Genomic DNA, 26,303 nt, shown 5'->3' with positions numbered 1-26,303 from the left:
CTGCAACTAATGACTATTGTCATCATGGATTAATCTGCTGATTATTTTCTTTATTTCTTGATTGATTGTTTGGTTTGGAAATCTTTCAAAACTGTAATTGTAAATTTCAAAATAAATACAAAAAAATAATTAAAAAGAAAAGCAGCAAATCCTCATTTCTTCTTAATTTTTTCCCCCCTAAAATTCTATAAAAAAACATATTGGACATTTTGTGGATGTATAATTCATGAGTAGTTTGCAATAAAAGTATTAAAAAAAAAAGAAATATTTTTGTATGAAAAAGAATTTAAAAGATTATCAAAATAGATGGCAATTAATTCATATCAATGAATTAGTCAATTAATCATTTCAGCTGTTTTCATCAATGTTTTATGTGCAAAAATCTTGCTAAGTAATAAGTAACTTTAGTGAGATAAATGTAGTGAAGTAAAAAGTAAAATTTTTCCCTCTGAAATGTAGCAGAGTAGAAGTACAACGTAGCATGAAAAGAAAAGACTCAAGTGAAGTTCCTCAAATTTTACTAAAATACAGTACTTGAGTAAACGTATTTTTTTTTTATTACATTCCACCACTGATTAGACGAGTAGCATGAGCTCCGTAGTGTTAATAAATACGAGGGCCACTTGCTCTCCTCCACACAGCAGAAACTTGGTAAATCCATCGCCAAGTGGTCAACAGATTCTCGCTGGTCACACACACACTATGCTATGGTGGAGCACCATTATAGATTGTGCACACATGAAATGAAATTCTCATGTAAATTTAATGAAACAATCTTTGAAAATCTGGAAGACCATGAAAAAAGACTTTCATTTATTTTTCATCTTTTTGTCAAGTCCCTGATAAATATTTCAGACATGTGTGGTTGGCCACTGTATTGAAACTTTGTTGAATTAGCCAGCATCGAAAGTCGTCACACACACACACACACACACACACACACACACACACACACACACACACACACACACACACACACACACACACACACACAACAACCCCGACCCCCAACCCTGGGCGTCTCCGAACACGGGGACTCCTCACAGCTGGACCTGGACAGATGCACAGAATTCCTCTGGTGCTGCTGGGATCCACAGAGTACGGGCTGAAGACTGCTTAGCCATATGGTGGAAGCTTGTAGCTCCATTTGACTCTGTGGCTGTGCAGCAATAACACACATCACACAGCGTCTATTGAGAAACGTGTGTAATTTCATCGCCTATGCTCGTTAGTCAAACTTTGAATACTGACATTTGAAATCAAGGTAGAGATGTATCAGTTGATGTGTTATGGTGATTTCTCATGTTGAGCCACCATGTTTCTACAGAAGCCCAGAACGGACAAATCAGACTGTTAAAGGGACTCGATGTAAGAATCAGAAATGCTTGTTAACAGCGACACCTGTGGCCGTGAAGTCAACGAAAGTCAGCGTCCTGTTGCTTACGCTTGTGCTCGCTCTAGATAGACATGAACGAGCATCGCTCAAAACAGTGAGGCGACACACGTCAGCTAAAACCACAATATCACTCTATATTTCACCTGCTTGGCAGTAATGTTAGCTGACCAGACGAAGATCTCTCCATGAATCAATGCTGATCCTAGTGTTGGCTTTTCCTGCCTCAGCCTCCCGACAGCGGCCGGAGGGAACAGGGGAGACACCGGAGTTTTGGTCGGAGACGATAACGTTTCTCGCTGCGGAGTCCCGTCACTTCACAAGACACGGGAAACCTCTGTTGGTCTGGAGGAGCTGCAGCATTTATTTCTGCACAAACGTCCACTGTACATTCACTAGATATTCTCAGAGCTATGAACTCTTCTGCAGTGTGTAGTGTGCGCGCATGCACGTGAGAGTGGAATGAAAGAGCGACAACGAGGGTGCTGTGTGAGTGAAGGCAAGCAGGCAGGCAGAGGAGCAGAGGAGCAGAGTACAGCAGAGACTTATCTTATCTTACTCTTACAGCAAATTTGCGTTTTCGCGTCAGCCACCGTAGCTCTCCAACACGCTTGGCACACGGGAGAGTCTTCAGCTGGTTGCAATCTCCTCACCTCACCGCCAGATCCTACACACCGGATATTTAAATATGTAGGATCACTTTTTATTAATTATTTTTCATAATCTGAGCATGGCGGGCAGAGTGACACTTTGCGCAGGAAGTTAGTTTGGTGCGAGTGAGGTAAGAAAAAATGGAGATACAGAGAGAGTGGCACACGGACAAAAAGGATTTTCAGTTAAGGAAACTCAGGATCTTAGTACCACTTTGCATCTCAACAATATAATATAATAGGTGTTTGCTTTTGGCCTGTGACCCACCATTAAAGCTGAAGTCCATAGAAATGCAGCAAATATGATTAAAAAAAGTTATTTTTATAAAACAGCCATTATATCCTGACAGTAGTGCATGAGACAGGTAATCTGAAAAAAATCCTGTGTCCTCTGGTGTCCTCTGGTGCTCCTAATGGCATCTGCAAGATTTCACAGACCGGAGGAAAACAACCAATCAGAGCCGAGCTGGAGCCTTTTTGTTTAGCTGTAAAATGAGAAAGTTTGTCACCCGGCAGCCATGTTGAGATCAGTTGAGGAAATACCAAGCACCGCCCACCAGCCGGAGCAAACTTTCTCATTTTACAGTTAAACAGTACACTCCAAGATGTTTCTGAAAACATTTGAGGAGAGAAATAGGCATTACAGTAACAGAATATTGATTCATACTTGATCAGCACTGCCTAGTTTGACCGTTTGAACGGAGTTGGCGAGTGATTGACAGCTGCCTCCGTTGAATGAGCAGCCAATAGGTCTCTCTCTCTGAAATGACCTGTGATTGGTCAAAGTCTCCCGTCACAGGCTAGATTTTTTAAAGCCTGAAAACAGAGCCATGAGGAGGTGCAGAAGTATAGTTTTCTCTCAGAACACTTGAATTACAATATGCTGAAAGGTTATTATGGAGTTTTTGTCCAATGATGCCAAAAATATTCTGCCTACTGCAGGTTTAAGTTTCAGTTTTGGCCCTCCAAGGTGAAGAAGTTTGTGCACCCCTGTCCTATACAGTACTTGATGCCCCACATGTTGAGAAACACTAGTTGAAACAGCGCCCAATTTCACAAAGTCTGCAGTGACTGTTCTATTATGGCCGTCCATTAATGGGACACAGTCATGTGAAGTGTGAAAAACCTTCTTGTTGGATCGCGTTAACAGCACAACCGGTTACGTCTCAGTCTTAAAGGAGTATTTCAGTCAGCTGGCTGAAAGAGGAAGTGAGATTTGGGATCCTGGCAGGGCCAGAGTTGGTTGGCCAGATTATCCCTCTCATGCAAATGCCCTCCCTCCCCTGTTGGGTCCCAGTCAAGCGTGGGGGGCTCAGCGCTGGCCACAGCTGCTTCCCGTTTCTGTTAAATCACACAGCAGCCATCTGGACGAGGCTGTCGACGCACAACGCCGCCGAGCTCCTCATTGCCGGCCCCGACTGAGAATGGCCCTCAGAGCCCCGGCCCCTGCCTTCTGCTCCAGTGCCTGATCCTCTCCGTCCCAGCTCTCTCCAGAGGACCACACTCTTCAGGTCCTGGACACGGCACATGTCCACATGCTGGTGTGTGTCTCCACACTCACACACACCCTTTAGTGTGTGTGTGCGCTGCTTATGCTGCTACCATGTATTCCCTTGATGACACAGTTTTAACACGAGGGTCTCTGAGCAGACAAATGCCACTGTGATGTTTGGCATGCGTCATAAATTAAAAGATAATATGAAGGAATGTTTTTAGTTGGAAATTAGGGAAGTTTATAACTACAAAAACACCAAAGATTTATATTTGATATAAATGAGCTTTTTGCAAAATCTAGACGATACTTTGAAACCACACGTGTGTGTGGAGTTGTTTATTTATTCGCCTCTCGCTGTATTTTATTTCAGTGTTTGTGTACTCAAATGCCAGTCATTCACTCTCTCTGGGCTCTTCCTTGACAGCTTGGAGAGAGCAGCATCTTGAATGACATCTAAACTTAATTATTTCAGAAGAGTGTGAAATAAAAAATCTCCATATTTCTTAAGAAGGTAAAACTTTTCATTAACTCCAGGAATCATTTTCATTTTAATGTGGACATTTACATATTCTTTGACAGGTGCAGTAAAGAAAAAACATCCATATGAATATATAAAGATGATCCTGTAGTCATTAAACAACCTCCTCCAGTATAAATTCTGCTTTCTCCACTGAAAAACAAAACACTTCCCCACTCTTTGTGCATATATAAAATATCCTTTATTGATATTTTTGCAAGCATAAAGCTCCTTCAAACCTCAAACGGCTCATTTTGTGAGTGAAACAATTCTTCATCCATCAGATACGAAACAAAAGGCCAAGATAACATTTTTCTTTCAGATAAAATTAAAAACAAATTCCAGCAGCGGTCATGTTTTCACCTCAAACACGTTTAGTACAGTCGGACAGAAAGAGATGCAGCTTTTCTTAACTACTCTACAGACAAACATCGATCACTGTAATAAATACAAAAACAGACAAGCGTGTAGATGCGATATAAATAATATGTAGGTTGATACAAATACAATAAAATCAAGTAAAATGTGGGGTTATCTACATTTGATTGTTTTTATTGATTGTATTTAATTTTTTAAATGAGTTTTCCTGCACTGAAAACAATATTTCAGACACTTCAGTAAATAGCTAAATGAAAGGATGGACATCTTTTTCTATTTTAAATCTAGAAAAAAAGTTGCTGCCTGGTTTACTAAAAAAAAGACACATTTATACATTTTATACACGTGGCAACTGTAGATGTATAATTTAAAAACCTACGTAGGATGTGGCACAGTAACTCTGCCGTGTTGTCTTCACTGAACATTATTTAAAAAAGACAGATGAACTACTCTTCCTGTTGAGCGTGGTGTTCGAAAGGAAAATAAATGTGTGTTTTGTATAGTACATTTATATGAGTTCAACAAACATGCATACTTTGTATAAAAACACAACTTTCAGACATCAACAGTGTATTTTACATCTTGTATTTCTACGCATTTATTTCATGTCTGCATGTGTGTTTGTCGTATGTACACCTGTGTGTTCTCTGGCGCTCAGTAGCGATGCTCCCCTCGCGTTATGTGCGAGGAGAACTCGTATCGGTCTTGGCTCCGGTGACCGCAGAGGTTGCACTCGAAGGGGTCTCTGAAGCCATGGCAGCCCATGTGAATGGTGTACATGACGTGGTCCAGGAAGAGAACGCGGCAGTGTTCGCACCGGTACGCCCTCACCTGCTCCCCGTCGGCCGTCACCACCTTGAAGCCCTCGGAGGCCATCTCGATGCTGGCCCGAATGGCCTCGTACTGCCTCTGCTGCTCCTCCTTCACCAGAGGCAGCATGCCGTTCCTCACCCCGGATGTGATGTGGTTGGTCAGGTAGATGAGGCCGGAAGTCGCCCCGCCCGGACGGTCCTCGTTGTTGCTCTCGGTGTCTGTGGAGTCCTGGCCGCTGTGGCTGGGCGAGCCGTCCTTCTCGCTGGAGGCCGACTTAGAGTTGGAGAGGAGCAGCAGGTTCTCGGCAGCGTTGTCTTTGGCTGACAGGCTCATCCCCGCGTGGCCCTCTGTCGCCTGCTTGTGGAGGGGGAACAGGGAGCTGAGGCCAACATCGGAAGAGGAGGCCGGAGAGGTCTGGACCAGAGGCCGGAGCGACTCGGCGCCCAGGTAGCTGATGGCGCTGTTGATGGCCTGGTCGATGACGTGGGGCTGAATCAGCTCACCTGCTCCTCCGTCGTAGGAGAGGTCTGACAGACGTTTGTCACCTGAGGGTTCCGAGAGAGACAGAAACATTTTACTTCACTGACACACTTAAACTTTCACCAACATCCTGTGATTTCACCATATTAATACAGAGCCTGCTCCTCTCTCTCCTCCTTTCCTCTTAAAAATGACTCACTGTTATTGTATTTCTAGTCTCATACTAGCATTTCCCTGAGCCTCTTTATATTCTGTTTTTCTCCCTCTATTGTTATGAAGATTATCATAATCTTAATGTAAAATTAATATACAGGATTAAACACTCATTCAAACATAGGCTTTTCTAACAGTGATTAAACAAATTAAAGGCACAATTCCTGATCAGGCTGAACTGCAAACAATATACTTTTTTTCTGTTACACTGCATGCATTCTGCAGAACCAAAGTAATTAACACAAACAACCCGTTCTCATTCCTAACTCGTCAGAAGCCGCCGTTTGATCAGTGCTCCTCGGCATCGGAGACCGACACACGGAGGTGCCCTTTAGCAACAGTATGTGACAAACCAGGCTTTCAACTAACTTGGGGGGGGCTCAGTTTTAAAGCTAGTGAAGATATCAGTATCATATGAAACTAGAAAACCTAAAGAATCCATTGGTACCAACGGGAAGGAATTTAATAACGCTCGAAACGTATGCTAAATTTAGGCGATAAAAACTGTCATGGACATTTTCAAAGGGGTCCCTTGACCTCTGACCTCAAGATACAGTATGTGAATGAAAATGGGTTCTCTGGGTACCCACGAGTCTCCCCTTTACAGACATGCCCACTTTATGATAATTACATGCAGTTTTGGGCAAGTCATAGTCAAGTCAGCACACTGACTCACTGACAGCTGTTGTTGCCTGTTGGGCTTGAGTTTGCCATGTTATGATTTGAGCATATTGTTTTATGCTAAAAGCAGTACCTGTGAGGGTTTCTGGACAATATTTGTCATTGTTTTGTGTTGTTAATCGATTTCCAATAATAAATATAAACATACATTTACATAAAGCGAGCATGTTTCTCCACTAGACACCCAGACCCTGGTCCATCCAAAAGTAACGCAAGAGGGGTACCCCGTGCGTCGATCCCAAAGGGGCACTGACCAACCGGCGGTATTTGACAAGTTGGGAGTGAGAATGTGTTGACATAAACACATTGCAGCTTTCATAGGTGCAACAGTTACACAAATGGTTCAGCAAAACTAGTGATATTGTATTAACACAAAGGAAGCAGATTTCAGCCCTTACCAACAAACTTCTGTGGCATAGTGCTCTTACGCTTGGCTACATTATTAGCTAGTCTGTCTAGCACCAAGGCTCTGTCAGATCCCGTCTGGCTTAAGTCTTCCCTCTGCTCATTCTGGTTGCTTTCTTCCTTTACTACTGGAAAGCAAGACAGAAAAGTAGATTTCAGAGTCAAAGTAATTTAAGCTTGTCCTGTTTAAAAGTGATGAACTGGCGCCTGATAACACATACATGGTATATTTTTCTCACAGAGCACAGAGCGGACTATTCTGACACATGCGAAGCACTTGGTCTATAAATAGATTATTTGTTCATGCTCACAGATGAGGTATAGATATGTTTCTAGGCTTCGATGCAGAAGTTTACAGCACCCTGCACATTAAATAGCTCTATAGTGTGTTCATATATGGACAAATACTGAACTATGACATGATTGAACTGACTTTTATTATCTCTGAAGTCATTTTAAATAGCTAAAGAACGTCTGCATGTTCAAATGGAAATGACAGTGATTTGATCTGCCCTCAGCTTCATGTCACACTGCTGTTCCATGCATAGCGAGTCCTGCACTCGGGCTAAAGTAGGCCATCAGATTTGGGTGAAAGTGAAGTGTGTGCGTCTTGTGGGGCACCAACCTGTGTAGATGCTGTTCTGCAGCCCCATGCACTGGAGGTAGTTGTGACAGCGCTCCTTGTGTTCCTCCAGAGAACTGCGCTGCTTGTAGCTCCGTCCACAGTAAGCACACTTGTGGGGTTTTCCAACTGCAGAAAAACAACAACATTAGATCAGTAAACAGTGCAGTGCAGTATTCTATGAGATGGCGTCCATGCTGGGAAGTGAGACGATCCCTCGCGATAAAAAACGCCTCTGTGGATACGTACCGTTACTCTCCCCCACAGAAACACTGCTCCCAAACTGCCTGAAATGCCTTGCTTGAAATTTCCGCCTTTTCTTCCGTAACGTGGTGATGTCACCAAGTAACAAATTTGCATAATACCTGCCTAGCGGCTAGTTTGGCACGCCCTCCAACAAAGTTAGTTAGAGTGGAGCTGGAGCGGAGTCTGAAGAGTTTGGTTTGGTTGACCGATCACAACAGAGTGGGCCAGCTGACCAATCAGAGCAGACTGGGCTTTTCCGGAGGTGGGCGGGAGCTCAAACAGAGCATTTCAGACAGAGGGTGAAAAGAAGTGCCGCAACACAGCCGGTATGAGAAAAATAAAGCATTTTTTGAACATTAAAGTACGTAAACATGTTCTAGTAGAAACCCAAAATACAAGTATGCACCTGAAAATAAGAACAATAGGTCCTCTTTAAATTAATCTGCTGTTCTTAATGCCCTTTTTGGTAGCTCTTTCCTGGAAAAATACAGGAAGTGATGGATTTTACATTTCCAGTTTGATTGGAATAAATATAAGAAGACAAACTGGGTATTTAGCATGAACAGTGATCAGACAAAGAAAAGAGCACCACCTACAAAGACTCAAGGAAAATCCCTGACAGTACTGCCCATACTGTTTGATTGACAGGTGATCTTTGGGAAATCCAGAGCAAAAACTCTGTGATGAGCACGGCTGAGGTCACTGAGGTCATGTCCTCTGTATTTTTTAGGTGGACTTCGGGAAGCAACTTAGGGGGAGTTCACATCTTATAAATAAATCTTACTCATAGTGGGTATTTTAGGGGAGTTTTTCCTTGCCACTGCTGCACCAAGTGTATGCTCATGGGGGATCTCTTGTTTGGTCTCTAAATTATACGGTTAATTAGTACGGTCTAGACCTGCTCTATATGAAAAGCGTCTTGAGATAACTTCTTTTATGATTTCATGCTATAAAAAAATAAATTGAATTGAATTTATAAGATGATTCCTGTGTAGACTTAATTTAAATTTAACTACTTTTACGCCAACAAAATAAACAAATAAGGCTGCATTCACACCAGATCAGGCGGTGCGACGAAAACGCAAGTCTTCTGGACAGAATCAGCTTTTGGAGAAACGCAACCCGACATCAGTGACAAATCACGTAACCGGCGATCCGGAGCTGTACCACCCAGCCACAAGGGAACAAAAGACATTAATCGTCACAGTTAATGGGTCATTAAAGTGACGCTCTCACACGCCTGAGCGCCTGATCTGGTGTGAATGCAGCCTTAAGGATTGACCATTTCCCCACTAGTAGTTTATTCCTGGTTCTGTAGAGAAGGGTTTGAAAGTAGATAATAATAGACTCACAGTTGTGTAAAATAATCTATTGAAATTGTAAACGAACAGCTGAATAAGTTGAATATTGAAAATACAAATAGTAAAAAATAAATCTAATGGTGTCCGGTCAGAGTTTTTGGTGGAGAAGGAGGGAGCAATGGGGGGGGGCACATGACCTCACTATTTCTAAATTCCACTTTGGCATAAAACAAAAACTTTCACTGGGTGACATTTTCATTATTATCATGAACTTGTAGTTTATTTTTGGTGTATAATCAATCCCAGAGTCCTGTTGCTTTAGACTCACTACTGCACCAAATGTGTATTAATCCACGGCTGAATAGTAGTCCCAAACAAATGCGCTATTAACTCCCGCTTGAGAAATATTTGCCCAAACCTACAGTGCCCTACTGTTTAAGGAAATTGTTCAGCCTTTTTTTAAAAATGAAAGTAGATATTTGTGACCTATTTTAAAGCCTGTCGTCAGTAGGAATGAAGAGGCTTGGAGCTGAGTGTCACAAACACAGTAGGGAAGTTGGAAAGTACTGATAGACAGACTGACTCTGTTGGTTTTGAGCCTTTCATGGGAATTGATGACTAGTTTTTCCTAAGGATAACTCATCACGGGGATCATAATGCTTGCTTTATGTTTTGTCACTTATTGTTGTTAGTTAAGGCAGTTGAACGTTTAAATGGTAGGGCTGCATCGGTTATTTCCATTGTTGATTATTCTGTCGAGTATTTTCTTGATTAGTTGTTTGGTCTATAAAATGTCAGAAAATGGTGAAAAATGTCAATCAGTGTTTCCCAAAGCCCAAGATGACGTCCTCAAATGTCTTGTTTTGTCCACAACTCAAAGATATTCAGTTTACTGTCGTAGAGGAGTAAATAAACCAGAAAATATTCATATTTAAGAAGCTGGAATCAGAGAATTTTTTTATTTTTATTTTTTTAAATAATCAAACCGATTAATTGATTATCAAAATAGTTGCTGATTAATTTAACGGTATAATAATCGATTAATCGTTGCATCTCTAGTAAACTGATTTAAGTTGAAACTGCTGTGCAAAAATCATTTTGCATGTTATCCCTTCTCTGTTCTGTTGAACTATTCAGAGCAGGCTTTGTAAGTGTTCTGTTTACACCCAAAAATGTCATCAACACATACTTCTGCAAAGCATTTGCAAAAAAAAAAGTGACACCATATCTACACCCCGTCAACTTCCCCTTATAAAGCACTGAGCTCTCACTGTATACGCCACAGCACATGTCCTGCCTTTTGTAAAGGCTTCCACCTAGCAGTCCTAGAGTTACCATGTTTTCAGTGTGGGTGACCTTTGCACACTCACCCGAATGGGTACGTAAATGTCCGGTGAGGGCGTCCCTCCTGCGACAGGCGTAGCTGCACATGTGACACTTGAAGGGTTTCTCCCCTGAATGGAGCTTGATGTGACGCAGCAGGTTGCCCTTCTGGGTGAAAGAGGCGCCGCACTGGCTGCACTGGAACGGGCGCTCTCCTATGGGACAACAACACAACAGACGCACATTACTGTAAAGACGCAGATTAAACACGGAGAAAAAAAATTCTGTTTTAATGGCACCCTTTTTTTTTTTTTATGTACCCTACAAGGGAGTTCATGATTTTTTATGTTTTTCTTGATTGCACCACTCTCCCTAACCTCACTATGTTTGATCCCTCAGCTGACAACAATAAAAGCACAAAGTCTTTGTCTTTTTATACGTGGATGAAAAAGCGCCGCTGTAGGAATGTGGGGTCACTGCACTACAAGCGTCCCGAGCGCCAGAACAAGCCGGATGATGGAGCGTCTCCGGGGCGGAGAGCGATCCAGCAGCCAGCAGCAGCAGCAGAGTGACACTCTATCTCTCCATGCTCCCCCTGCCCCACCGACTCCTGGCGCTCTGATCGAACAAGAGCCTTTCAGACTCAGCCTGCCAGTTCCGTAATGCACCATTGCCTAGGTCAATTTGATCTGAAAATCTCATTTTTTCCTCTTCTTCGTCTCTAAAATAAGAGCGGCACATCACAATGCAAATTCAGCCTCATTTGAATAAAGCGAAGGAAACACTTTGTGTTGAGAGCCAGTCTTCCTGATCAGCGCTTCTGGAATAAACCAATATCCAGCCTCTCCGAGTGTTGTGGCATTCTGTGAGAACGTTTTAATATGCCTTTTTTTTCAAAGGCCCCCCATAAAATAAGAGTCACCAGTGAAGCAGCAAAAATATATAAAAAAGGAAATTCATTAAAAATGCATTTCAGGAGCAAAGACTCACCACAGAATATTTTCTATTTAAATAGGAGGCACTTCATTATATCTTTTATTGTACTTTCTTTTGCATTTACATTAGTCTAGTGTTCCTTTCTTCCATTTTGAGTTTCATTAGTTTCTAAAGCTTGACAGTTAAGTGCCTTTTTCAAAAATGTTCCCCACCACTGGTTTGGCTTCATTACAATAGAATATCAATTTTGAAATTTGAAAAACTTTTAATAGCCAGATAATTGTCACTTCATAGAGATCCCATTTAATTGCCGCAGATATCCTGTTTCTCAACTGAGGGCGTGTTTTTTTTTTCTGACCAAGTTCTGCTGCTTTATCGCACAATAATTTGATCAGTTACTGTTGCTTGTCATGTGGTAATTCAGAGTCATTTAGATGAACAATAATGAATACTAATGGTACGCTCAGAGTCTATTTCACGCACGATAGGAAGGTTTACATGCATAGGATGCCATTACAACTACTACTGAGTATAAGGGTGACTTCAAACATAAGAACAGACTCTAAAGTTTATTTATCACTAATGTTTGTGTGTAGGCAAAGACACTGTGATGCTGCATGTGTTAGTGGGAGACAACTTCTCAGACGTTCTCAGACTTTAATACAGGGGAGAACATTTTCCAAGGACCCCCTCATAATCATAACACCGATTAAGCATAACGCTTACTACCATTTGTGCTCTTAGATGCCTTTGGAACTATTTGTATTATAATATTTTCAACCTAAATACTTCAGACATGTTTCATAGTGATAAACAGAAACACATTTCAATTTGAATCATGTTAAGATAAGATGAGATCATCCTTTATTAGTCCCGCAGCGGGGAAATTTGCATTGTTATTGAATGTTAATACCATTTGTTTGATTCTATTCAAATTGCATTTGGACTAAACTTGACAGCATTTATAGCCTATTTCCTATTAATTGATCTTAAAAGCTTGACTGGCATAGTCCTAATAAATCCAGATATTTAAATATACCAGTCTAAAGTGCTTCAACTTTAAAATAATGAACTGATGGCTGTGTGTCACAATCATATCAGAGTTTTTATTGGCCCAAAGCTCACGTTGGTGGGAGTAATGGACACAATATGCTTTGTTTTATCGGTGCAAATGGTCCCCATCTGTAGATATGGACTTTATAATTTATAGCAAATTATTTTGCGGACCACGAACTCCACTTTGAGAATCACTGGTCTAAAGAACTGCTCTAAACATGGGCGGGAACCCCTTTCTACCCCTCATCCATCCTCTCATACTAACAGTGAACATGGGTGCAAAGGAAGGGCAAGAAGTATTGCAGGTGGCTTACCAGTGTGGCTTCGCTTGTGCACCATCAACACATTGGGGCCAATGCAAACTATCCCACAGATATCGCACTTGAGCTTCCCGTTGGGCAGCCGGATACCGCCGGCCGAGGAGAAGGCCTTGGCTTCGAGGCTCGGCTGTGAGCCGTTCACCTTGGCCCCCGAGGCATCGACCACGCGCAAGTCTTCCGCGCACTCCTCCTCCTCCTCCTCCACGCCATTCATGTCACAGGCCAGCCCATTCTCCTCATCACTGCGAGCCTCAACTTTAATGTTACAGGCTGGAAAAGAGGGCAAGGGGGGGCCACGGTTTAGAATACGAGCATGGTTCTTTCATGATGTTATATGCTAGAGATGGGCAGTTATCAGTGTGATATTGATACTGTGACATGAGAAGAGATAGAGCTGCTGATTGTGACATTGTGATGTAGCCTTGTGCCTGCTCTGAAAGGCTTCATAATAGGAAAGGGAAGCGATTTGACTGTCCTCACTGCATGAATGAATGTTTCTAAGAGATGTTTGGTCATTATATCCACTTTACCTCACTGATTTGTTCTCTATTTTTGCCTTATATAAGCCTCTTTTACATTTCATTTTAGGTTCTCTGTCCTGCTGCATAAAAACCCAGTGCAGAAATGGTAACTTTGACCGACAGGTGAAGTCTGTCATTCAATCGTGCATCGCTGCAACTTCATATCTCAAAAATGTGATCTTTTTTTATCTCCTAAGAATCTATTAACTGTCATAGACGCTTTCACTACATCCCGTGTAAACTACTGTAACTCACTGTCTTCCTGTCACACCCAACACAACCTCTCCAAACTTCAACTAGTTCAAAATGCTGCAGCAAGACTACTCACAAAATCCAACAGAAGAGTTCACATAACACCTGTTTTAGCATCTCTACTCTGGTTACCGTTACGTTTTAGAATTACAATTTTAATGATTGCTTTTAAAGCACGTGGGGTTAGCTCCTGATTATATCATTGACCTACTAACCACTTACGCGCCTGAATGCAGCCTGAGATCCTCCGGCAGAGGTCTCTTAGTTATTCCTATAGGTCAAGGCTAAAACCAGAGGAGATTTTGGAGTCAGGGCCTTTTAAAAAGACTCTTAATCGGTTATTTTTCTGCTATTATTCTACTTGTTGTTACTGTGTTTTAGTACTTCATACCTTGCTTGTCATTTTTATGTATTATCTCTATTTTTATTTATTATTACCTGTTAATTTCTCTTGTTTTTATGTCTTTGTAAAGCACTTAGTAACTTGTTTTTTGCTATATAAATAAAGTTTTTATTATTATTATTATTATTATTATTATTATTGGTATGTCTTTTCTTCATTCTTGTCATTATTATTTTTATTCTTAATCTCGTAATTTGAATTGTTTTTATTTTATACTTTTTTCATAATTTACCTGACAGATTGTAATTGTTATATTATTCCTTGTCGTATTGTTTGGCTGTTTTTTCCCCTCTGAATGAGACACATCACATTATGTGTTACATTGCTTTTGTTACTTTTTGAAATAAATTAAATACTTGCTCATTTTATAAAGACTATGTTGATGAACTCAAGCAATGAAACTTAAGGCTGTGTATTGGCGAGAATCTGGCAATACGTATCATGATACAGGGGTTAACGATTTAATATATTGTGATTTTTAAAATCTAATTTCAAGAAAACGGTCATAGTGTGAAGACCACATCACCATATGTATAAAATCTGAGTAAAAATTGTACTTTTGTATGTAATCAGAACATTAGAATCTGCATTTGCATTTATCACAGTCCCTGTAACATCCAACATTTGCAAATTAAATAAAGTATTGACTGAGTTAATCTTTCCATGTACACTATTAATAAAAAATCAATACAGTGATATTGAGAATCACAGTATCACAAAACATAATATCGCGATATTCAATATTTTCTTACACCCCTAATGAAACTGAACTTTAATCTGGCTTTATTGCAGTCATAAAGTTTCTGTTCATTCCCTTGTTCCTCTGTCAGGATAGACACTAATAGCACTGCAACCACAATATAATATAACTAGAGCAACAATGGTTTTGCAAGGGCAGACCTCATTTACTGCACAATGCAACATTCTCATGTTTACCGGGATGCTGCATCAAAAACTTCCCCCTCTTACTTCAGGCATTTTTTTTTTTGTGAATTCAGCGTGAGAAAAAAATCAACATACATCTGATAAGATCAACCCACAGCCCACTCATCTAAACTGTAAACTATACTGCTTATTTATTTATATGTATTTTATAAAATACGCAGGTGGATAGCATGTTTTCTTGTTTGAGGATGTCAGTGATGAAGAAACACACAGATCATCTCACACCATCACACTTTGGTGAAACAAATGACAGCAAGATAAACAGGAAACAGAGACACAGGAAGCAGTGTGAAACTAGGGACGACGGCGGCGTCTATCAGAGCAACAGAGTGCGATGAACACACGCAGCAGGCACACATGAGACAAACCCGCATTTGGCCTTTTCACTATTTAGAGGGCTCTTAATCTGTCTGATTCAGGCTTACAGAAAGTAAATGCTGCACGATTGTTGAATGCCAACTATTATTTATACTATACTATATATATCTGTACTTGATGCCTGGCGTTCCCAAAGTGATCAGAAAAGAGAAGTGAACTACCAGCTCCTTCTTTTCCCACCAGAGATCTTTAGAAACATTTCAGAGAACTGACGGATCTTGCAAGTCCCACAGCTACGAGCCTGTGGTTTTGCATGTCACAGTGGCAGCCTGATTTCCCCATGCCTCTACCTCTGTTTGTACAACTGAAGAGGAAGAAGTGGAAATCATGAAATATAGGAATCTATGGAAAAGGGGAAGCTTCAGAAAGAGGGCCTGTCTAACTGAAATACCAAGAATTATGGAGAAGTGACAGAAAGGGAAGCACGGGAAGGGAATTGTAAAACAGCCTGTAACTGAAACATGTTTCTTTTTCACCGAGAGCCACCAAAGTACATCATATCTACCAATAGAGAGCAAGAGGTGGAGCGAAATTTGAGAACTAACAGCGTAGGATGATGATCGAATGAATGATGAATCTGATCGTCCATCTCCACACAACGTTCTTTTTTTTTTAAATTTGCTGTTGCATGACAAACAATCTGCTCATCTGTTCGACTGATGACATTTTTTTGGACAAACTCTCTTGTCTTTTTGCTGAGCAGATGAGATAAGAGAGACACCAGCCGTGCACGCAAAGGGAAGGAAAGGCTTCCCTGTTTATAAATACAAAATGGTGCTCGAGTTCTATTAAAGTGCAAAAGCCGATGCTGATTTATGATATTATCCAATACCTTTCCATAATTATTTCAACCCTTTATCCATTACTTTTAGTTATTTCACTTTTTATCCATTACCTTAACTATTTTAACAATTTATCCATTACTTTATTTCAACTGTTTGTCCATTACATTTAGCTATTTAGCTAATTATTTTAACCATTTATGCGTTACTTTTAGCTAACCATTTCAACTGTCCATTACATCTAACTGTTTGAACGTCTCTGCTCGCTCGCTCATTACACTACTACAACATTACATTACTCTCAACGAGTGGTGTTCATGTCACTCAATATGGCAATGGGATTTTTTTTAAATCACATTGTAATTTTTATTTTTTCAAATTACTTTAGCTTTTCCACAATCTTTCCACATTCCTCCATGTGCCTCCATACGTCCCTGGTTGGAAATCACTCACTTAAGACAATGTTTACACCTTTTGTGATGTGCAGTCAGGTTATGCATGTGTCCTACTCACATTTCCGGCAGCGAAAGAGAATACAAGCACTCAGAGTCATATTTTTTGGAGACTTTACGTTGCAAACGTTGCAAAACCATGCGTATGAATTTCTTACTTGAACCACCAAGGTGTTTCAGTCAGGCGTAAGCACTGTAACGGTGACGTAATGAGGGACTTTTTTAGGGGCGAGTGATTGTACCATTTGCATATCAAAGAGCTCGAAAGCAAAACTCGATAAGTGGCTACACCACTTTAACCCTCCTAATTTAATTTATGGTTTTAGCCACATAACCTGTGGCTGACACAATTTTCTTGGTGACAAAGTACTTTACTAATGCCAACCGGGCGTTGTAAAATAATGTACCAATAAAAAGGCTTAATCAGACTATTCCTTTGCTCAGTATTGGCAAGAGAGATATTTCTCTGCACATGAAAATGTAGCTACGGATACAAGAATAACTCCTCAATATAAAAAAGGTGTTTGTTTATTCTGACGTATTTCAGAATTGTTGGAACAATGAACTAAAAAACCTTTATGTCTATCTGTAGACATCTAATACACCAGCGAGGCCCTCAGGTCAGACAGAAGGGAACCATGAACGCTGGGCTGCCACCCACTTCTCATGGATATGGGGAAGTTGTGACTGAATTGGGAATAGGAAGAAGGCTTTTTACTTTTTTATCTTGTTTGTCACGGTCACACATCCTGATTTGCTCGTTTTGGGAAGCAAGGGTCAGACAAACAAAACAGGTCGCAATAAAACGGTTATAACCTGATGTGGATCTAATCCTTAAAATAAGGGGCATACTGCAGCAGAGAATGAAACAATGACAAATACTGAGAGAAGTGATTAAAAAATATGTAGATAAAAAAAAAAAAAACTATAGTACTAGTGTAAAATACGTTTTTTTTGTGCATAAAAAGAAGACATAATCAAGCTATATTGATTGCTAGTTAGCTCTGTAGCGTGGAAACACTGCTGGAGGTTCCTGTTACTGACTTCAGCTGCTCTCACTGCCTGAAAATAACCCCTGTGTGCAAAGCAGTGGAACCGCATTTGTTAAACCACGCCAGCAACACCCTCAACGCAACTTGCAGGAACACCAAAAAACAGCCTGCTTTTTCCCCTTCACACTTTTTTTTATTTTTTTCAAAAACTCGCCTCCATGTTTTCGGGAACTAGACAGCTCAGTCTCTGAAATAGCAACGGCTTCGTCTGAATCACCGAAAGTGAAAGAAAAATCATTTCACTGGGATGTTGAGAAGGTCACCGCCTTATAACTTTAACCAAATATGTCTCCAGTCAAATTTCCACTTTAAGCCACACAAGACAATTCAATTAATATGCATTTCTGTGACAATTCACTAAACACACTGATATGGACGACATATATAAACCTCCCTCATGCTTGAAGTCACACATGTGTGGATTGCAGCGCTGTGAATGTGCAACAACAGTGACGATCCCAGGCTGTGAAGACTTATTTGCAACAGGAAACAACCTGGGTTTTGAGGTTGTGAGTTTTCGATACTTTGAGGTCCCGTGTCCCACATATAGTCCCCCCTGCTTTTTGCCCTTTTTTTCACGATAGAGAACTGAGCAGCACATGATCCTGGGTGATAATTATAACTCATCTGGGCTTTTATCACAGAGGCAGCCATGCATAGATGTACCAGATACTTGCACTTCCCTTCTTTCTCTCTGTCCCTATATAGACACATGCGCACACACACTAATGCGAAGTGATCATACTGTTATAGGGAATGAACAGAAACTCACGTATAGTACATAAAGTCCTACGTACACGCCGCCAGCTGTGCCCTCTTTACATGCCGTCAGATATTTAAATCATCTGCTTTCTGACTATTTCCCTTTGCTTTTCCCAGATTGTACTAAACGTCCGTCAGTCGACTGAGATGAGATGTGCACAGTCGTATAAAACACGGCTCTACAAACGCTCCCTGACTCCATTTTCTAATTGTTGGCATCGCAGCACTTGATCAGAAGTGTCTGCCTGCGTTGAGCTCGGCGCCTCAACAGTTGTAAAGTCAAACAGAGAACCTATGTGAGTAAGCGCGCGTGTGTGTGTGTGTGTGTGTGTGTGTGCAGGTGTGTGACCTATGCGGTGTGGTGATGTGCTGATCTCTCTGAGCTTGGCCCTGTTCCTGAACTCTTTATCTCCAGGAGTGTTGAAACTGTCTGATGGCAAGTTCTTCTTAGGAAACTCTTACACATCCTATTTCACTTCACTCGAGCTGAGTTGTACCTCTTTTTGCACAAACATGTATGTCTCTATCTTCCATATTTGCGATTGGTAAATATTTAATAAATTAAGTCACTAAATGACAATGGCTCTCGTGTGGATTCACCTCATCTTGGTGTATCTTTAAAGCTGTGACTGTCCCTAACATTTTGCATATTCAGTGGGCATATTAATGTGCTTGAAAGTGTTAACAAGCATAAATAAACAATAATAATAATACCTGTATTTAGGGATGCACAGATTGCGAAATTCTGGGCCGATACCGATGTTTAATTTAACAATTTGACCGACAGCCAATGCTTTTGTTGCTGTTATTAATTTAGTTTTTGTTGTTATTTATTCCCCTTTTGTGACAGGGAAACAAAGACATCTTCAGTATAAAAAAATAACTGAGCTGTTTTAAAGTCACTCAGCATTTCATCACACTGTCTTTGAAAGAATTCAATCATAAGAATTTATGAAACAATTTTAAATAAAACCTGCTTTCACATGAAAAAGATTATTTTAAAATTTGTAATAATTAACAACATTTAGCCATTGCAAAATTGATGCGACACATCGGTCGAAACCGATGTTTGGCCAATAAATCGGTGCATCCCTACGTGTATTATTTATGCTATGAAAACTGCACGTTGTGCCTGATTCATCTTCCTGTCATGTAAAACCGATTAGCTTTTAATGACTCCACCTTGAACATTTCCTGTCCCATGTTAGGAGACTTGAGATAAATTTACGCCGCCGCGATGTGAGTCCCCCCAGCATGCTTCCTCCTTATTTTCACCGTGATATTCCCTGGCTTGATGTTCACAAACTCAAATCAAGGCCACATTAGCTATTCCTTAAGATTGGGCTTATTAATGACATGCCATGGATCAAAGGGATTTTTTATTTTTTTTACCTTTTCTGCCAATGACCTAAATGTGTCTCTTTGCAGCTTTAAATTAATTTTTCCAAGGGATTTGGAACGGCAAATATCTCCCACTGGATGTGTACGGGATTAAGTTATAAATTTATGTTTTTTTTTAATATATATGTTATGCTTTTGATACTGACATTTAACCGTTTTACTCTGATTTGGATGCTTTGGGAATGAATACTGTTGGGAAAGGCACTGCAGTGGTTTTGATTGCTGCTTCATGGATACACTCAACTTAACGTAGCAATCACACACTTTGATTAATTTATTCTTAATTTACACAGTGATGTTGTGAGTGGCAGTGGGTGCGTTTGGTGCCTCGTACCTTTGTCCCCTCTGTTGTTCTGCTGGTGGGTGGAGCTGGCTGACAGGTCCTCAGGGACCGCCATGGGCTCCTCTGCCTCCTCGGAAACTTCGTTGGCAGGGGGGCTGTCCCTGCCTGGGGAGACACACACCAGCAAACACCCATCACTCACCGCCCAGCCCCTCGACGTGTCTCATTCAGGAGGCGCAAAATTACCTCCGGGTGCCTGTTTGTTGGGCCTATTGTATCTACTTTCTGCACGCTACGGCTCAATCATGCAGTCTTTTACCTGGCATCTGGGCCAATTCCTGGGCCTCCTCTGTCTCCATGCGGTGCAGGTACTCTAATGGGAGAGAGATGGAGATGTAGATGTGTGTAAGTTTAATCAAGTGCAGGCTCAGGAAACAACATTATAAAAAGCCAGAGTGGAGTAAAGGGCGCACTTCTCGGCGTGACTTTGTCACCTCAGTGAGATCACTCTTGTCACGCCGCAGATACACCACTGTCCCCCGCATTACATTACAAAGAATTACAGACGTTTTCATTACAAGTCTGACAGAGAGGCTGAGCTGGGAGAGTGGCTTGGCTCCGGCTGGTAGCGCGGGGTTGCCGGGAACGGGCTTTCAGACCACATTTGTTATTTATTGTTAATTTCCTGCCACGTAATCATCCAAAAATGCAAACTGACTGCCGCAAAATTAAGCAGAAAATTAACTGGCCCCGGGTCACGGGGATGCGGGTGTTTGCCGTTCCCAGCTGATCGGCGCTCGTGTTCTCTCTAATTTACTGAGCATGCATCGCTGAGCCCGCGGCCTGGGCACAGACGCATGCAATCCACAATCAGAAACAAAGAGAGGGGAGGACAGAGAGGGAGAGTAATAGAGAGGAGGAGAAGAGCGGCGAGATAGATAGAGGCAGAGACGGAGATGGCGATGGTGATGGGAGGGCAAGAAGTCAGAAGCAACAGGAAGGTGCAGAGAAAAGAGACAGAAAAGCAGGCCGGAGGACAGAGAAGTTCTCTGTATTTATGATTTTTTTTAGAAGCGATCCTCCGGCCAGGGCTGAATATCTGAGGAGTCACCAGTGCTCGTGGCCCCATTAATAATGGATGGCCCTCAAGCCTGCAGCAGATGGGCCCGACAGCCTCAGCCCCAGCTCCGCCACTTCAAGAAGCCCTTGGTGGGGCCGCTGCCCAGTCCAAGCAGCCACTCAGGGAGAAGTGAAGCTCCCGAAAATAGCGAAACAAGCCCAAGGGAGAAGGGGAACCTAGGCCTTCCTGTTTTACTGACAGATGGCTCCACACATTTGGAACAAATAGTGGGAAGCGACCGGGCCGCTCTGTCGCAACGCACAATATTCTGCGGAGTCAAGTCAGGAGCTCGGCGGCCTGTAGACGCCCTAGTGTGAGGGGAGGAGGAGGACGAGGGGGGCAAAGGTCACTGGTGCAGAAGATTTGTTCAGCACAACACAGGGGTGTTGCGTGTTACCCCGCCGAGCTACGACTCCGCAGCGCCCTTCTTCAGCATCTGGAGTTTGGAGGTCGGGGGCGGAGGGGGGTATATTCTCATGTGCCCTTTTTTTCTGGGCAGATGGTGCGAGGGGAAACACGGATGTGTTGGCGAAGTGGGGGGCGTCTTCGGCAGAAATAAAAAAGAGAGTTCCTACATTCACCCACAACCCACTTGCGGAGGCATGTGGAAAGTAAGGTGCATGTAGAATATTCAGGAAGTAGCTCTTTTGTGATACTATTTTTATTTTCTACGTGTTGCAGACATTTTTGTTACTATTTTAAAAAACTTTCCCATGTTGTTTTTTTAGTTGTGATTTAGATACTATGCCTTAATTTTCCTTTTCCAAAGTTTAAAGTCCTACTTTGAAAAACATACTTTTTCACAAGAGCAACTAAAAAGTCATAACTTTATTCTCATTTATTTAAACAAATCAAATTGATATTGTGAAATAGCAGGATTTTTACCCCCTACTGCTCAAATCTTGGTTGGTAAACGGGGGGAGATGTGTGTTAGTGACTGTGTGTGTGTGTGTGTGTGTGTGTGTGTGTGTGTGTGTGTAGGAACTGGGGGCAGGTGGAAGATTTCAAACAGTGAAATGGAAGACACAGAAAAGACTCATAGCGCAGGGGGACTGGAAAAGTTTTGGTCTGAGTATGTCGAGTGAGGAGAGGCAGGAAGAGGCTTGTGGGTTGACAGAGTTCTCGGTCCTCCTCCTGTGTGCGTGTGCGTGTGTGTGTGTGTGTGTGTGTGCGTGTTTGGTGGATGGTGGCTTTGGCAGTGGGGGTTGGGGGGGTTCGAGGCGTCTGCTCATAGCGAGGTGCAAAAGCGACACCAGGGAGCAGGGTGGAGATGAGAAACAACGAAACCGTTAACAGATACTGAGGACCACACCAGCAAAGTTTGGATACCCTGGAGGAAGCTCAGACGCTGGTGTGTATGTTTAAATGAGCGTACGTAATACACATTTAACATGAACAGTTAAATACATGAAGCAAGTAAAGAAATAGGGGGGAAATATGTCACAAAAAATAAATTTTTTCAGTTAGAATTAAATTACATTTCATGTTATTCAAATTCAATAAAAAAAAATTATTTTTTTAATAATAATCCAACATAATTTGATCAAATCTGTTACCTTTAATGGAATAATTAAACATTTGTTTTAATAATTAATCTTTGGTCTGTCTCATTTTGTTCTGGGTATGAAGGACTTTATCTATTGTTTATGTTCTGTTGTGAAGCAACTCTTTTACTTCTATTATGTGCACATTATGTTTACTGTTTTTACTTATTGTTGCTTGCTTTGTATTTCATTTTTATTATGTAAATTTTTGCAGTTGTTTTTAAATGTGCTATATAAATAAAGTTTGACTTGACTTTGTAAAGGTGTGTTTTAAAAAAATGCTTTATATATAAAGTTTTACTTGCATTTAAAAAACAAATAAAAGTGTGATTTAAGGCCGAGGAGTTTCACGTTAAATATGTTTTATATATTTCTGCTTATGACAATTTGATTTTTGGCTGCAATAAAACATGTTTTAGCATTTAAATGTGTGTAATATATCAAACAATACAAATCACAATTTTTTATTCCCACACACACAAGTTTCCACTTTAGACAGTTACTAAACAGATGACTAATGAAAATATCTTAACTTCTAATTGTCATTGGGTTTTATGATGGCTCTTTCTCATCAACCATTAGGATTAGAGGTGATCCTACAATGCCAAGCAACTTGGTGCACGCTCAGCTTTGTTCATATGGAGATTGTCATCAGTAATTCATGAAACGTTTGGGTGTAAGTGTTAGCGGATGTGTTGTGGAGGAGCCTATGGAGGGGGTGAGGGGAGACTAAAGGTGCTCTGAAGAGAAGTTTCCTTCATTTGCATCTGACACACTTCACTACTCTGCTATTCAGACAGTACAATCATTTTAATAACTGTCTGCCTTCCTCCTGCTCCCCCCTCCTCCTCCTCCTCCTCCTCCTACTTCTGTTTCTATTCTGACAAGAAAGATGATGTATCTGCAGACACATTCAGCAGCTTCTCTTTCCAACTGAGATATGAACAAAGTCCTATTTGTGCAGGTACTGGGGGTTCCTCTACAAGTTTTAAACAACATGTGAAATCAAACCTATTTTGTGTGCTGAATATTTGCATTTAAATGTGATCTAAGTGAAATATTAACTTCTTTTAAATGTTTCAAATTCAGAAAAATTACTTGAAAGGAAACTTCAAATGCATTCATATTTATATACAAAATATACATAAAATTAAGATGCTCTCTCACAGTTTAAGATTGGAACAAACTACTTGTCAACATCACATGAAAGCCACTTTAAAAAATAAAAATTATGAATATTTACATTCATTTTTAATTAAATATTAAAATATTTCTAGAAGAGGCTCAACTTCTACAAGCAGGAACTTTATATGTTTTTGCAACGTGTCAAAAAGGTTGAGACACTTTATTTCCTGAACAGTTTGAGAGTCTTTGTGTTTTTCTGTCTGGGCGTTGATGAACTACTTTCACATCAGTGTAAAAAGTTTCAACAGTCCTGCCTACATGTGTGTTTTTGTCTTCCCTTCACACAGACGTTTAACTACTAACTGAGACTGTGCTTCCAACAGGTGAATATAAAGCTTAACGGTATGAAGAAATGATCACATTTATCGATTATTCATTTATAAGAAGCATAAAGTGTCTGTGCGTACTGATTTCCTGTTTAAGCAGCGCTTAAATATTTTCACACCGTTTTGTTTTTTGGCCCCGAAATGTGCTTTTTAATCTAAAATTGTTGTGAAAATGAAAATGTGTATTTTAATAATTTAACAAACTTTATAAAAAAGAGGGAAGTTTACTGAGCGCACATCTGTTGCAACAGGTGTTATAACAGGAGTGTAGAAAAAGAAACCAGATTAAAAATATAACAAAATGCGTGGATAAATTTGTAGGAAATGTTAAAATTAGATGAGTATTTTTATATAAATTTAAGAAATTGTGAAATAATTTATCCATGTGTTCCCATAAAAGAAAAAGAGACAGGAAAAAAATGGGGAACACTTCACTACTTCCGTTTATTTAGTCACAAATAAAGTGGAAAACTGTATATATTGTATTCAGTATTTGATTTTTAAAACGTTTATTATTAATCCGCTACATGTCCCTGAAGCAGCCGGAGAGTTTGACGCACCAGACGGGATCAGATGCGCACCTGCACTGAAACTAAAGGAGTTTTTATTTTCCAGTCAGGTGTAATAAAGTCTCCTAAAAAGTCTTTAGAGAAGAAAACAAGTAACTTTAAAGATGTTTTTCTAGCCTTTTCGAGGTGCGTGTGGAGCAGCAAAGCGCGGTGTAAGTAGTCACTTTACCTGCTATTCCTTGAGTTTGCAGAATGAAGTTCTTCCAGCTGTCCCCGGCTCCGGCTCCATGTGCAGCAGGTCGCAGCGCCGCCGCGGCCCCATGGAGCTGCGCCCGGAGTCCCTCCCCTCTCCACTGCACTTCCTCGTTCCAGCCCAACATCACTGTGTCTCTGAGACAGGCTGGGGCATTTTGCTCGCTTTTATCCACAAGCAGGCCCGAGGAGTCTGCAGCCGCCGAGCAGCACACTTGGCACTTTGCTTTGTGCCGTGCCAATAAAAGCTGACACCCAGTAGACCATTACTGGCAGCCATGCATGAGATGGGATGAGGCGCTGCGAGGAGAGTGGACCATTCATTGTTTATTTATTTCATTCTCACCGAGGATGGAGGGGGTGAGGTGATGAGGGGGGGGGGGGGTCCATATTGGACAGCTCCCCTTCTGTCACCTGTTCTGGCACGCTGCTGAAGCAGTCCATGAAATTAACACAACTGTTTTCTTTTCCCATATAATGAGTTTGTTTTCATCCATTTGACTCTTTCTCTCCAGTTATGCCCCCAACATCACCATCACCATCACCATCAGTGTCAATGCTCCTGTCCTGTCCTGCTTCCTCAACACATCAGCAAGTGTCCAAAAAGTCAGAACCTCAGGACCTGACCCATTTGTTTCTTTGTTCCAAAACCTTTGTTACTTTCTGTTTTAAGATGCATATATGCACAATGAGTGCTTTTTTTGCTGCAAAGTCAATCATCTAAATGATGGGTCCGTACTTGCATATTGGACAGCTCCCCTCCTGTCACCTGTTCTGGCACGCTGCTGAAGCGGTCCATGAAATTAACACAACTGTTTTCTTTCCCATATAATGAGTTTGTTTTCATCCATTTGACTCTTTCTCTCCAGTTATGGCCCCCCTCAGTGTCAAAGCTCCGGTCCTGTCCTCAACACATCAGCAGGCGTGTCCACAAATCAGAACCTCAGAACCTCAGAACCTGACCCATTGTTTCTTTGTTCAACATCTTTCTGACTTTCTGTTTTAAGATGCATAAGACCCACACTGACTGCATCCTCCCTGAGTCCTGCAGAAGTTCATCATGCAGACATGCTGCATTATATTCACTGAAATGTGGTTTTCCTTCTGGTTTGATGTATGTAGGAGTCTTGCAGAAGTCAATCATCTAAATGATGGGTCCGTACTTGCATATTGGAAAACTCCCCTCCTGTCACCTGTTCTGGCACGCTGCTGAAGCAGTCCATGAAATTAACACAACTGTTTTTCTTTCCCCATACAATGAGTTTGTTTCATCCATTTGACTTTCTCTCTTATGGCCCCCTCTTCAG

The 26,303-nt window shown here is 41.2% G+C and overlaps 1 protein-coding gene across 7 annotated transcripts; it reads right to left on the bottom strand.

Annotated features, from left to right (window-relative positions):
* Positions 1-4,234: 4,234 nt before the first annotated feature.
* Positions 4,235-25,299, bottom strand: ikzf1 (IKAROS family zinc finger 1 (Ikaros)). Of its 7 annotated transcripts, none has more exons than XM_074646813.1 (8): positions 24,974-25,299; positions 20,380-20,433; positions 20,112-20,225; positions 12,824-13,099; positions 10,565-10,732; positions 7,651-7,776; positions 7,019-7,153; positions 4,235-5,791 (listed from the first exon to the last, which is right to left on the bottom strand). In XM_074646813.1, the coding sequence occupies exons 1-8, from the start codon at positions 25,122-25,124 to the stop codon at positions 5,088-5,090; spliced, it is 1,728 nt and encodes a 575-aa protein (XP_074502914.1). In that variant the 5' UTR covers positions 25,125-25,299; the 3' UTR covers positions 4,235-5,087. The 7 variants fall into 7 exon arrangements, with proteins under 7 accessions (XP_074502914.1, XP_074502912.1, XP_074502917.1 ...); XM_074646811.1 differs by having other exon boundaries at positions 7,019-7,150; positions 24,974-25,181; XM_074646816.1 differs by having other exon boundaries at positions 20,307-20,433; positions 24,974-25,069.
* Positions 25,300-26,303: the final 1,004 nt, after the last annotated feature.

The sequence above is a fragment of the Sebastes fasciatus genome, chromosome 9 (genome assembly GCF_043250625.1).
Source record: "Sebastes fasciatus isolate fSebFas1 chromosome 9, fSebFas1.pri, whole genome shotgun sequence".
NCBI classification, from domain to species: domain Eukaryota; kingdom Metazoa; phylum Chordata; class Actinopteri; order Perciformes; family Sebastidae; genus Sebastes; species Sebastes fasciatus.
Note: the sequence above shows the minus strand (reverse complement) of the source record. Positions and strands in the feature narration are given on the sequence as shown.